General features: G+C 37.8%; 1 protein-coding gene across 2 annotated transcripts in view; it reads right to left on the reverse strand.

Annotated features, from left to right (window-relative positions):
- The window catches only part of DNAJC3 (DnaJ heat shock protein family (Hsp40) member C3), a 30471-nt gene that overhangs the window by 9693 nt on the left and 5426 nt on the right, over positions 1–15352 (reverse strand). Inside the window, exons 2-8 of one of the 2 annotated variants that reach the window (XM_033514086.1) lie at positions 14887–15295; positions 14677–14787; positions 11594–11718; positions 10507–10581; positions 4843–4995; positions 3359–3540; positions 1322–1441 (exon numbers count right to left, since the gene is read on the reverse strand). In XM_033514086.1, the coding sequence (XP_033369977.1) occupies positions 1322–1441; positions 3359–3540; positions 4843–4995; positions 10507–10581; positions 11594–11718; positions 14677–14743 (722 nt within the window). In that variant the 5' untranslated portion in view covers positions 14744–14787; positions 14887–15295. The remainder of the gene's footprint in view (positions 1–1321; positions 1442–3358; positions 3541–4842; positions 4996–10506; positions 10582–11593; positions 11719–14676; positions 14788–14886; positions 15296–15352) is intronic. The other variant, XM_015627440.3, reaches the window with a different exon arrangement.

A 15352-nucleotide genomic window follows, 5' to 3' on the forward strand; every position in this document is an offset into this window, starting at 1 on the left:
AAAAGGCTCCCTATGTCAGTTTTCTAATCAGGCAGATATTTTCTTCTTTTCATCTTCCCAAGCCACACAGTAAAGTGTTATTTTGCTGTGAAGGCCCCAAAATGCTGAAGTTAAAAGGTTTGAGCAAGAAACAGATTACCTAAAAATGCAAAAGTGAGATTGGGTCCACGGGTTGCTACAAGCTAGAGAAATGCAAGCTCTCAGACTCCCCGAAACTGTACTGCTGCTGGACTAAATAAGTGAAAAGTGTACAAAGATATTTCTTGCTTAATAAAGCTGGCATCAGTTGTGCTTATTCACATTCCTGATGTACTTAATTTAAAAAAGCCACCTTGACAATGTCTAATGATTTGTTCGGGGTCCTTACAGCTGGATGTCGTGTGCTTGGAAACATAAAACTGAAGTAAAGCAACAACTACAAGAATACAGAGGCACTATCATTTAACAAGGTGCATAAAAGAAAAAAAAAGCTCATCAGTCAGAACCACTTCTGCCACCCAGGCACTACAGAGTTAAGTGGTTTTAGTCTTACAGTATGGTTCTTTCATCACAGAACAGCTGAAGTTGGAAGGAACTCTTGGAAATCATCTGGTCTAGCCCCACTGCCCACACAGGGCCATCTCTAGAAATCTGCCTATGACTGTGTCCAAAATGCTTTTTTTGCTCCATAACCCCCCTGGACAACCTGCACCAGTGGAAATGAGGCAGTGTGAAAAACACTTCCTGATGTTCCAAGGGAATTTCCCTTGGATGTTTAGTTTGCACCCATTGGCCTGATCCCATCACAGAACACCACTGAGCAGAGCCTTGCTCAGCCCTCTTTGCACCCTCCCTTCAGGTACATTGATGAAATCACCCTGTGGCAAAGAAGTCTTAGGGCAAACACTCAGCCACCCCAGCCTTTCCTTGCAGGAGAAAGATGCTCCCTGCCTCCAATCTTAGTAGAACTTTGCTGGACTTTCCCAGTAGCTTCATTTCTCATGCACTGAGGAGGCCCAGTGCTCAGGTGTGGTCTCATCAGTGCTAAGTAATAATATATGAGAGCCGAAAACTACCATCCCTATGTTTGTCTTACCACCTGCTGCAGAAAGAATTTAAGTATGCAAAAGGTACACAGTGGTATCAGAAGGAATCAGAATAGAATAGTTACTATGCGAGTCAATATTTATTTTAATTGTAATTTGAGAGCTCTGCTCAGTACCCACTTCAACTGACACATGCAAAAAGCATCACTTTAATCAGCTCCTCAATCAGTAAGTTGGTGCCTTAACTGTGGGTTTTTTCTATTTTTTTTTCCTTTAATATAGCAGTGAATACTTACCTGCCTTCTCTGATTAATTCCTCTGCTGACTCTATCTGCTTATTGAGTTTCTTTACTTGCTTATAGAGAGAGAAGCATTGCTTATGGTCTTGGTCCAGTTTCAGGCACTCCCGGACCTCACTTTTCACAGGAAGGTAAGGAGAAGGAAAAACAAACAAACACAAAACAACAAAAAAAAACTAGGTCACCACATACTATGAAATTTTACCTATAGACACAATGCAGCATATATGAACTTGAACAAAACAATACTTGAGTTCTTTACACAAATCTCTCCCTTCATCCAAATATTAATATATAGTGCGACCAACAACAGTCTTCCAGAACATACAGGGATATTTATCTGATTTTGGTTTTAATTATTTTATATTGCCAAACACACAAAAGATTAAATGTTACATTAATAACTGACTAAGGAACTGAAGAGTACCTTTAAAGAAAAAGACACTGAATGAAAGAAATTATATTCAGCAGTTATCAGATGATATCACCATCAATTGTAACTCAGATACATAACAAAATTCCGACATTAAAGTGTATTTTGTGCTGCTTGAAACAGAAAGCTCAGCTAAGACACAAATCTCCTTGATGGAAACTCAGCCAAGTCTGAGCCTGATGCTTCACTGTGAAGAATGTTTAATCAGACTCTGATTAGGGAAAATATCTCTCAAAATAGTCCAAAGTCTAAAAAACCCAAAAAACTTCCACGATGCAATCATATGAAGGAATAAATGTTTTGGATCCCATAGTCTCATCATTGCACAACCATGATGTCAATTTCAGGAAGAGATTACAAAATCTTATTTTGTTCTTAAGCATAGACAAAAATATCTTATTATTTAAAAATAGTTAGGCCATTAAGAGGAAGAAACTAAAGGAAGGACAAGAGTAAGCACCCAGCAAGTCCAACAGCTAAAGAATTTTCTTGGGATATCTCATGATGCAAAAAATAATGGCACCAGATAAGAATAAAAGAAAGAGGCTTATCCCTTTAATTCTGATTCCATTCTGTTATTCAACAGTGCCCTCAATCACGCTTTTAAATAACAAGAATACCACCTATACTGGAAATCACCGGGCAAAGTGATGGCCACCTGCCAAAAGTTATCACAAAAGTGACCTATCAACTCACAAGATTAAGTATGCTCTGGAAAGGGAATGCCTAATGCAAACCAATTACTTTCATGTTTACTTTTGGCCAGCTATAAAATTATTTTTTTGCAATTAAAATCACAAGCAGTTTCCATTTACCAAGGAAAGAAAGACAGGCTTTCTCAGTTCACCTTGTTGAAGGGATTCTGTGGCAGAAATCATATTGGAAGGATTCTGGAGATGAAGGCGGCACATCTGAAATTATGATTGGCACAGAAACCACTTCTGTGCAATAGGGAGTATTCCACCATTTGTGCAGTTAGGCAGAGAGTACAAACTGAACAGTCCAGATTGGACAAGGGCAGTTATCTGCCAGACTGACATGGGGAATATGGGACTAAGACCTTAAACTTAATTCAGTATGAATAAAAGGATAGGGCATTATCAAAAAGTCATCCAGGACTGTCTTCAGGAATGAGAGGTAAACAGCTCTGCACCCCAAGCTCTTCATACTTGGATGCTCCTGTACTTTTTATTTATTCTTAAGCTTGTAACATTAATTTATACATCTTCCATTTGCATCCTAAACTTAACTTCAATACAAGTTTAAGGTTAAGAAAAAGCTCCACTGAAGAAAATTTAGAGAAGCACCTCCTTCTAGGAGATATACAATGAAGACAGCACCTGTAAGCAGTTCTGATGGGCAGGGACTCTGGCTTCTGTTAAGGAAACAAGATACCTGGAACCATTGATGGCTGGTCTTGCCAGGAATAAACATGGGTGTCTTTTCTGCCAATCCTTAGTTTTAGAAAGGAACTGCCTTTATCAGATCTAGACCATAGTTGATTCTCCATCCAAACTCCTCACAAGAGATACTTCACGGTTTATCATGACCTATATATTCTCTGTCTCAATTATAATGATTATAGCAAAGAGTAAAATTACCTGAGAGATAATTCATGGTCCCCCAGCTGATAATATATTCTGCTGATTTTATAGAAGGCTTCAGTATTATCATTCTTTAATTTGGCAGCAGCTTTCAAGTCACTAATGGCTTTGCTTGGTTCCCCTTCCTTTATATAACACTCTGCTCGAAGTTCCCGTAGCTCTGCATCCCAAACACAAACCTTGAGAAACCAAAATTAAAGCTTGTTTTTGGTCCATAACACTTCCATTTCCTCCCCAAAAGAAAAATCCCATTTAATTTCACTTTGCCAACTGCAATAGCATAAGGTTCAAGCTGCATGCAGAGCTCATGAAATTAGCATCTCTGCTTCCTGGTGGATGCTGTGATGCACCTGCCCAAATATAAAAACAAAGGCCTGAAAATTTTGTAAATGATTCAATGAACTCATGCAGAGAGATGAATTAAATCTACTGGCATTGCTTAAACTAGGACAGTCTGTTGAGCCTCCAGGAAAGGATATCAGAATCATAAATTATTGTATCTTCCCAAAAGAATAGAGGTAATGAACAGCAAGGACCAAGCTGTCAGTTGTCCTCTAGGAAGAAGCCTGTGGGTAAGATGCAGCTCCAACAAGTTTGACCTTAATATCTGGATTTTAAGAATAAAGAGAGGTAAAGTTGTCACAGTAAGGCAAAAGTAATTACTTGTGAAGAACCACCTATCAAAATTTGGTTTAGGGGATTACATCTGTGTCTTATAAGCTGTTTGGAAAATATCACCTTAGAGGAGGCTTTCCTGCTTTCCCACATTGCCTCCCCATAAACCAATTCCCACACTGTGGCAGTTTTGTCACCAAAAGCTCCAAGGCTGTAAACTCCAAGTCAGCAGCACTGATTTCTATGTGCAGAGTCATAGCAGTTAACTGTCTTTTAGTACATTTCTATATGACACACAAAATGCCCACATGACTGAGTTATTTACACTGGCACTATTCAGGCTATCTACATCAATTAAGATTCAACAAATACAGATGCCTAAGGAACAAGCAGAAAATTCAGCTAGCTATCTATATTTATAATTTTGTGGGGTTTTTCATCTTTTGTTACTTCATTTTCTCAAGACAAAAAACTGTCTGCATATATGCAATAAAAAATCCAGATGAAAAAAACCTGTAACTCCTATAGTTGGCAAAACTTCATTACTTTCAGGAAAACTTTTTTCCAGCTTCCCCAAGAATACCAAATTGTAGAAAAACAAGAAAGTATAATCAATAAAATTAGCTGCAATGGAAGTTTCACTGAAGTATCTTTAAGACAAGTTTATTATTTTGACTTCTTCTGCAGCTAATGCTCAGCCCTCTCCTCTCTCTAATATCATTACAGACCCAAGGTGCTCAGCAAAACTAAATCAGTTACACCAAAGTTATTTTCACATCAGTGAAGAAACTATTAAACAAAAACACACAGATGTCAGACAGAAGCTCTTACTTTCCTTTCACAGTACCATTTGACTTAACACTTACTGCCAAGATTTCATCAAGAAGAGAAATAGCAGCTTCGTAATCCTCTTGCTGGTAGGCAGATAATGCTTGCGAATGTAGGCGCTGCAGCTCATCAGATTTTGTCAGCTGAGTCTGGGCTTCTTTTTCCTCATTATTGCTAGGATTGGATTTGAGCTGCAAACATGAACAAGGAGAGACTCAAATGCTTGTTCAAGGATCTTTCAGTCCCATTAAAAATCATATCATGGAGAACTGACTAAAGCTGCAAATAAAGCAAAATGAGTTTCAAAACTCCACTGGAAGCATTTCTACCTCTGAACTTCAGAAGAAAAAAACATTTTGAGATTCAATGCAAGATGTCAAAAGTCAGAGAAATCCAATTCTTCAGGCTTGATCTATCATCACTGGACACATCATACACAAGACCATACACTATCCCCCATCACCTGCTGGACACTGTGGACCTCTTTGTAGCGTAATTATTTCACCTCTGCTATCAGTTGTTGAACGCTGGATTTCACAGCAGCAGTAGACAGTGGCACGATTTCATCTCTCACTTTAAGCACTATACATATTTATAACTTCAGGACAGAAATAAATGAAACGTGTTCCAGACAGTTGTTACTGTGAAGTTGTGTTTCTGACATTTTCCTCACAAAGAGTGGCTGCAGCAGCAAGTTAAGGGGCTACAGCCAGGGAAAAGGCTCAGCTGCACAGTCATGCATTCTTGTTTCTTACAGAGTTTTAAACAAGTCTAACCTTTTGTCCACAAGGACTCTCATTTCTCTCTGAGCAAGCAGAAATAATTATATTGCCCTTGCCTTTTTCATTTAGGCAGGTTTATCTTTCCAAAGAAAATTTAAAAAAAGATCTTTCAGGCAACTTTACTATCACCCAGGAAGATACACATGATCAGAAAGAATCTCAGCCATTCCCTTGCAAAACCAGGGAATTTGTAGCATTACTGCAGTTTGAAAGAAGCACTGGTTTCACACTTGCTGCTGATCAGAATGACTTTCAAAGTTTAAAAGGGACAGATCAGCATGACATTATTTTGTTTGTTTTTAAATAAAAACTTGCATCATCTTGCATGCTATACACAGAATGTGAACTGAAGTTACTCAAAGACATTCAATACTTTTTGCTTTCCCTATTTATCTTAAAGTAGCCTCTTCCTTTTTTTCTCACCAGCAAGTTCTTAAAACACGCGTACTCACTGCTTATGCTTCTAATGTAATTCAAGTTCAGCCCTCAGAAGTCCTTTAACATAATTTCCCCTCGTTCTACATCAAAATCATGCATAGGTCCCACATTTTGTCTTCAATTTCTCTTTATAAATCTTTTTGAACCTCATGCAGTTTTTCATTTTACATGGCAAAAATCAAGTTGTACTTAGACCTAAAAATTCTCCATTACTCTCTACACTGTCTTAAGCAAGAAGAGAAGAATGCGATCAAAGAGGTTTCTTTCTTTGTAGGTTGATTCCCAATATAAGTCTCATAAAGCTTTTCTTCTGGTTAAAACTCTGAGTATAAGCCCTTGATGCTGTGCATCCACTTCCTCCCTAAAATCTGGACCTTGTAGCAGAGGCAAATTTCTGCACCTATAATTTTAAAAAGTACCAAGTCTACAAAACTCTCTGAAGTTCTGAATTCTTCAGTTCCAGCTGACTTGCTTGATTTCTTCCTTAATTTCTTAGCATTTTCTTCTTAAAAATTAAGAGCCTTTGCTATGGATGAGCCTTACACTTCCATAAAAACTTGATAACACTGCACTCCTTAGACTCATGGTATGTTTCTTGGAATGAATTTGGAGAAAATGTCTATAGAATATGAAAAGCAATGTTACAATCATGGAGGCAAGTCCAATACTAATAAAAATTATTTGAGTGAAACATCCTAGGTAATTTTAAGTAGTACAACATGCCCAGTTAAAGAAAAGGAAATTTTTCAAGATATCATTCAAACTAAAGTAATTAGCATATTACTATGATGTTTAAATCAGTAATGTTAACTAAAGCAATAAGAAGCCTGTTATTCAGCTTGTGAAAAACATCCTGAAGGGAACTCAGACAACTTCCATGGTTTGTGGTATCTAAGATAAAGACATCCATGCACTCAAGAACAATGCACAGAGGAAATCCCTGCAACAGTAACATATTATGTAACACAGCTATAATGACACAGATGGAAAAAAGAAAACCTGAAGGAAATATTAAAATACCTTTTATTCTTTAGCTGGGAAGCTACAGATGATTACTGTACCACCAAGGAATGCATTTGGAAACACCTGAGGAGTATTGGAAATACTCCGATGAGGTTAAGAGAACCTCAAATACCCAACCCAAGTGTGCCTAGGACTTAACAATTTGATTAACCTACAGTGCCATAAAATGTCCTCTCCCACCTACATCCAAAACAGTACTGTTACACACACCAACTAACCATGTAAAGCTGTTGTCCAATGTACTTTGTGACAGGCAAGGGTTTCTCTAGAGGAAAATGCAGTTTGCAGATCTACAGAGCTCAGTCACTTGTTCTTGGCTGACATCTAGTGGAGCTGGAAGCTGTGCCTTCAGTGCTGAGCTCTGAAGCGTTTATCCTTCCTGCCTATCCAAGGCATACAGAATTGTGTATTTAGGACACTGCTATTTACAGTATTTATTGCAATAAATTGCAACTGTGAGTGTTACAGTCAGTCTTAAAAAAGACCAGAATTTAAAAGAAATGTAACAATTTGGTCCTTTCCTCATTTTCCAATAGACAAGGCAGAAGTTCTGCTCTAATTTTGTACCTTCTACAGAACTCACAAATGCTTGTCTTTTTCTCTAAAACATAAGCAGAGCCACTGACAACACTAAGGCACATATACAGGGCTGCCAGGATTTGCATTGCTTTTGTCACCTTTCCAGAAGGCCTTCCATCAACCAAAGTGTGCCAATATCCCTTTTATTTTCAGTAAAAATCACATGCTTACAGGTAAAATAAACATTCCAGGGCTTTCATGGCTTGAGGCCCTGAACATGAGTGTTGATGCACCCATAGATTTGTCCTGCTGACTTCTATTAATCAGAAACCATTAAACCAAACAGAAGGAACTTGATATCAAAGCATATGAACACTAAACTGAAGTTGCAGCAGAGAAGTAATTACTATTCATATAGCATGAGCAACAACTTTGAAAATCACCAAAGGAATTCTGCTTGCTCCTTGTTTCATGTGAAAAACCTGGCCCATGTAAAGAATTTAATCAGCTTGATCCATCTGTGGGCCAAAAGGAGAGGCTTCTAGAAATGCAGTATTGCTTACTATGTGAACGCATGAGTCTGAATCACACCCTCTAACCAAACCTCGTGATTAATTTCAGCCAACAGGAAAGTAGAGTACAAAAAAAGAACCAACCAGATAGCTAAAAATAACACATGAAGGCTGAATCTCAAGAGGCTCTGCTCCCAAAAAGGAATACTGCATCCTTTACAGCTAGGCATTCCTGCTGCCTGCTCTCACACTGCCTCACAAGACAGCCAGTACTGATATGCCATAGAGGGCAGGAATATACAGAGAAACTGCTTAGCAATCAATCATTTAGAGACATTTAGGGTGCTCACCATGAAACTTTTTCCCGATACTATGAAATTATATAGAAAGAATTTGAAGACATGAATTTTCTTTTCACAAGTACATATTAAAGGATAGATTTACTGTTTTATATTAAGAATAGTTACAATTGTTTTTTTAAGTTCTATACAAAGCCACTGCTCTTACAAGCTGCAAAAGTTTACCTGTCATCCTTCCCTCCATTTAGATGGACTGAATTTTCCCGCTTTCTCTCTCTCAAAAATCACTGCATCTCCCAAACTGTTGAGATCCCTTTTAAGGAACATGACTACAAGAGAAGGGATGGGAATCTGAAAGATTTAGAAAACAAGGGAAATCTCTCACAGAAATAGGTATTCTACTTAGAGATTTCGATGTATGTAGCACAATTTAATCCACTCCCTATAGAATAAATTAACCTATTACAAATTACTACTTTAATACTGTTTACTCATTTTGCTTGAATACACTATACTTAACTGAAAATTATGCTCTTCAAAACAGACCATGTACCTAAGTACAAATGCAATATTGTTCATAGAAAAAAGGAAAATGGAAGTCAGATTGAGGACTAACATGTTATTTTCCTAAATCAGCTTCTGGGAAGAAACTCTGTTGTACTTCAGATTTATAGCCTGATTGAGTACTGAAACAATTTGACTGACCAAAGGCAGCAGCTAAATTTTTGCAGCTGGTTTGGCAATAGAAAAAGATATTTGACATTTGACTGGAGAAACAATTTCATATGCATCATTGAGCTATACTTCAAGAAACAGTAACTGCAAAGAGATGCACACACAGACTCACAATCAACACTGACACTGCATAATTGCTACTGCAGCAACTGTGTCCTCAGTTAATCCGAGCTGAGTGACTCCCTCCCACATTTGCAGACAGCAGGGCTGTGCTGCTATCAGACCACACACTCCTAAGAAACTTCCTGAGGAAGAAGCAACCAGAAGTGCCATTGCTATGTGAACTTCAGAATAAGGTGCTGGAGCTCTGCTACCGACACAAAATCTGCTTGGTGCATTTCTACCTGCAAGAGCCACTCCTCGTAGCTGTCCTGCACAACATACAGGATAACCACTCCAGTTTTGTCATCCACACTTACTAGTAAGATTTCCATTAAACAGCTGCAATCTGGACCATACAACTGCTTTTTCCATCACACTCTTCAAAGACAGCCAACAAGACAGCATCTGTTACATTGCAAATTCTTCTTATTTTGGCTTACAGGACACACCAGCTGTTCAAAATAGCAACTCTTGAAGAGCAAACAAGAATGAAGAATGTATCTTATTTATACCCATAATTATACAAACTTTGTGCAATAGAGAGGAAACCAAGATTCACATTCTCTGAAGGCTTTTTTTCCTGGGGTTAGATCAGTTTCCCTTTGCAGCATAGGGCTGAAATGCACGAAATACCCATCAAAACTAGAAATAGCCCAAGTGAGTTTTAGGTGGGTAATATCCAACTATAGAAACTGCATAATTCCTGATCATGGAGAGAAAGTACTGTCAATACATTCATGAAGATGGAGAACACTGCAGATTAGGAGACAGACAGAGGGATGCCACTGAAATAATGTATTGATTTATCTGCTCACTGACTAAATTAAGAGCCAACAATTCTTTTGCAAGCAGTAGAAAGAGACAGCAAGCTGCAAAGGTTGATCCATGATGCCCCAGTGATTTCCCAGGGAGACATCATTACAGTGACATAAACCAGAGTTCAGCTACATACTTTGAGGCCCACATCACTTATTTCTGAATGAAGGCTGCTCCCTAGTACAACTATCAGAAAGCTGAGATCATGAAGTGTCAGGCACACACAAAAAAGACTTTCCAAAGTGCTCCATTGGTTTAGGCAACACCCCATTTCATCTGCATCACTATACTGCAACTTCATTGGTCCTTTATTCATAAAAGGTTGCTTAGCTACTACGTCTGCAAACAGTGAAGACAACTTGGAACTCAGGCCCAGAAACCATATACTCTACAGAGCAATGGAGTTCAGATGTGAGCTTGACTCAGAACCCAACCTTAGAAACAGTATTGTAGTTCAACACAGGTGTCCAACTTACCACATTTTTAAAGTCATCCTCTGCTTCATCGAATTTTCCTTGCTTAAGCAGCAGGTGTCCTCTCTGTAATCTTGCCTGAATTGAAACAAAACTTTTTATTTACAAGTGGGAATTGAGCTAAGTATGAACACAAGTTTCATTTTAGTATAGCTAACAAGCTGAACCAAAGATCATGACACTCATTCTTTATATTTTTTATTTAATGTTCTTATGAGACCTCTTTGATGGCAAAGGACTGCTCTGCACCAGAACTGAGTGGCAAAAAACAGACTATTTTTATGTAAAGAACTCATCTGAAAAGTTTCACAAACCAAAGTGAATTTGACTTTATACCACTTTCCTGATTATAACTGCTTACAGATTAAGTAAATAGCAGAAATAATAAACAATAAACATCCCCCACATTTAATTATTTCATTGAACTCTCAGAGTAATAGAAGCTGTTTAAAAATACAAGTCAATGATTTAGAAGACTTTGACTTATAATATTTTCATACAACAGTGAATTTAACATTTGCTCCTTTATTATTAACTATACAGGATATGCCACCACCCACAAAAAAGGGAGGTGAGAGAATCAGTTGGAGAGGACTCCAGCATCAGTTGCCAACTAGTGAGGCAGTCTCCACATACAGTACACAGAGTCTAGAAAGGAGTAAGCAAATCAAAACTTGCAAGTCACACAGGAATGCAGTGAGATTAGGACAGTTCCTGTGGAGAAGAGATACCTCATATCTAATGCTGATTAAGAGAAAAATACCCCAGAGGCATCTGCATGCTCTCTTGTCCCTGTTCCAAATGGCAAAGCCTTGGTGAGCAACAGAATAACCATAAGTGAGAGGAGGGTTTAGTATAAATCCACGAACTTAGTAAAATGGATAGTTGTTCAAATAACTGTGTAGACTGTACACAGCACAGTTGCAAATTAAGGCACATACGCCACTGCTATTATTTTATCTACTTTAAAGCCCTCTGAGGGATAATGTATTCTCTATTCCTGTTGAGCAAAGTCTGAAAAACCCCAAACCTCTTTTGAAGCAGTTTTTTTCTCTACACTTGAACAATCTTCAATTCCAGTAATACTTACTGATGTGAAGTCCTGCTTTAATTCAACCACTTTACTTAAATCACGAATTGCTGCTTTAGATTTGCCCATGGCTAAGTACACTGTGGCTCTTCTGTAATAAGCAATGTAGTTCTCAGAGTCTCCCTCTGCAAATGAACAAACAGTAATAAGAATACTATCTCAAACCCACTGAAATTTCTGGTACAGTGGAATTGTAATGACTAAAAATATATCATCTGACTTTTAAGCCACTGGGAACAATGGTATACATTAATAAGACATAAAATTTGCAACATTATGTGAACAGTATTTTCTATGCAGTTTAATTATTTAATTACAGATATACTGCAAATGCCAAATAATTGAGAGTGAAGGTCAAATATGTATATGTTCTTCAGCTTTATATGAGAGCGCAGCCTCTGCATATTAATTTTTTACCTCCAACTGCAGGCCTACATTTGAAAGCATATCAATTCATCATTTTCCAGCCCAGGTGCTGATCACCATATCGGATATTCCCAAAATTAATAATATGTTAGTGCAATGTCAACACAGACACAAACTCTTTATATCATTCACTGAAATATCAGCAACTTCTCTCTTTTGTAATAAAGTGGGTACCAACATTCCCTCTCAGCAGCAGACAAATGCACACACACTATCAAAACACGAAGGCTAACTTCAGGGCCCACACATTCCAGGTTGTCTCCTGGTTAAAATTCCGAGATCCAGCTACTTTAACACTCTCCAGACTACCACATACATCTGTATAAGAGGCAAACACTCCTCTCTGAAAACAAGAACAATATTCCTAACATTCTTCTCTCTGAAGTATTTCACAGAAACAAGTGACAGTTATTATGGGGTTCTCAAGGAAAAGCAACTTCAACCACCAAAACAACCCAATGTTGGAAGACTCTTTTACTATACTATTAAAAACATAATAATCAATCCAGAATCTGCAGACAAGAACATCCGTATCTGAGGAACAGAAACAGTATTTTTCTTCCTTGTATCATTTGAGGTTAAAGTTGAACTTCAAAATAAATGGAAGAAATAGCACCACCAAAGATCTTATGATCAGCAACCAAGTTTCATAGCTGGCCACTTCCATTACCAAAACACCAGTTCAGTTCTCACTGAGAAAGTTATCTGCACTCTTCCTCTACAATATTTTGGTTGTGAAAATGCTAATCTCTGGGGCTGAAATTTAATAGGAACTCCCATGCTGCCTGCCTTTGTATGTCAGCATTATAAACATCAAATAAATTCAACTGTTACTACCCTTAAAAAAAAAAAAGGCAGCAGAGTCCTAAATATGTAGGCTAGGTACAAATAACAGATGAAATTAAGGAACTTTATTAATACACAAAGGATGAAAGGTAGGAAAAAGCTAACACAGAAAGCACATTCTAGCACCAGATGATTATCTGACAGATAGTTTTGCCTCAGTACTCCAGGAACAGTAATGAACAGCAACTGACACCCAGACAGAAGGCATAAAGCTGGGATTGAAGAAAGAGTTGAAAAGTTGAAGAGAGATAATATGGACAGTAGTTTTTTTATGGTTTAGATGTTTGAAAAAAAAAAAAACAAAAACAGACTGGCTGAGGCAAGAAAGATGTATTTACCTCACAGTTTACAGCAATGCAGTACAGCCAGGAAAGAATCCTTACCTCCTCACAAGCACAGTTGGCAAATCATGCTTAAAATCTTTTCAAAAAGGCAAAATCCAAAGAAGTCTGATGAAAATGAGGCAATCAGGCTAAAATCAGCATCCATCTAAGAATCCCATAAAGGCCACAAGTGAGGTGGTCATACCATGTTTCTACAAGCTGCTTGAGCACAGCTGACAAAGCAGTGGGTTTCACTCATGCAGGCACCTCATACCACTGCTGCTTCTGCACCATCACCAGGAACTGCACAGCTACACACTGAACTGGTCTCCTCATCAAATCCAAGTTCAAGTTTGTCAACCAACAATTAAGGGGAAAACCACACTGTAGCACTAACTGTGCACAGATCCCACAGAAATGCTTTGGCAGCAACACACAAACAAAAGGAGTAACAGACTGCATCTAGATGGTACAAGGAGCTTCCATAACAGAAAAAAAAATTAAGCTGCCTCCACCGTTCCCTTCATATAAGAGAAGTTGATCCTGGAGAATACAAAGAAAATATTAATAACTCAGAAATGTAAATGTTTAATTTACATCTCACTATTAAACCGAGGCATAAATAAGAAAGTATCAATAGTACAACTCATCGATGTGTAACACCTTAGTAATATACTTTTCACAGAAAAAATAATGCATTTGTACACATTATAACAAGTCAAACAACTTAAAAAACTGCACCAGGCAATTAAGAAACTGTTAGTGTTAATGGACACGCTCTTTACGTGTGCTGTCTCTATGCTTCAACTGAAAGATTTTAATCAGCTAGGTTGCTTTAAAATTCTTAAAAGCAAACATTTAACTTCTCAGTGTTGAAAATGCAGAACACCAAACAAGAATGAACTCACTAGCTGACTACAAAAGAGGGATGATTTTGCTCTCCACTAACAATTCAGTACCTCAAGCTTGCAGCATCAGTTTCACTGAGATATCACCCACTTCAAGATTTAATTAAGAAAAATAAGAGAAGAGAGAGTGACTATTTTAAACATTGAATTTTTTTTCAGCACCAGATAGGAGAAAGCCTGGATAAAGTCAGCCTTTCAAAGACATACTCATACTTTGAAAAACATCAAGAAGAAGAAACCTGATCTTGATGGGATCAGACAGACAGGGAATACCTCATCAAATAATAGAGCAAATTATAATTCCTTTCATACAGCTTGCTTCCAGAACAACAGTGACTTACGTGTTTATGTATTGTCTAGTTAATTTTACAGTTTTCTTTTATCAAAACCAAAGTATATTCCACTGCATCTCTGTTGGCTTCTGTCCAAAACTGCTGTATAAAGATACCCCGATTTCTGTGAGTCATGGAATGCAATTTGCAAGAAAGCAGGATATTTAATGAAGCAAATAGTGGGAAAAAAATGGGAAATACCACCCAAAGATATTTCAGTACAAGAGTCACCTCCCTGAGATACGCACCTATAGCTGCATGAAAGTGAGACAAAGCATCTGCCAGCTGTCCAGCAGCCAATAATTTCTTCCCCATTTCAAGTTGTTTGTCCACTTCTGCATTTATTCCACACTCAGCTCCTTAAAGAAAAACAAAAAGATTCTGAATGAAAAAGGTTCTGAATGATCAGTTTGATTACAGCAAACACATACAGTGATAATACAATACATGTAACATACCATTATTGATAGAGGCAGAAGTCACATCTTCTTGCACTTCAAGTAATCTCAGAGGTCTTTTCCAACCTAAGGGATTCTGAAAAGCACCCTGCAGCCTAAAAACCTCATATCGTGTCCCCTTTAGGATATGTCAAAATATGCAAGGCACTGCTTTGCACCCCACTGTGACAAGGCACCCAATACACATCCACTCATTCAGTAACATACTTTGACTTTCAATTTCAGAAGAATCTGGAAAGCACTCAGAACACACACATCCAGCAAACACACAAAGGCTGTAAGTTACATTTCATGACCCTGATGGTAACTTAATACTTAACTGAGAACTCTTTGGCTACTTAGAGATTGGCTTCTCATCTACAGCACTTTTGTCTCATCTTCATAACTTCCAGGGCAAACTTCTACAGCACTGCAAATTTTGACAAATAATTAAAACTCTCACTCTTCTTCCCTTTAAACAGTAGCA

Source organism: Parus major, chromosome 1 (genome assembly GCF_001522545.3).
Source record: "Parus major isolate Abel chromosome 1, Parus_major1.1, whole genome shotgun sequence".
NCBI classification, from domain to species: domain Eukaryota; kingdom Metazoa; phylum Chordata; class Aves; order Passeriformes; family Paridae; genus Parus; species Parus major.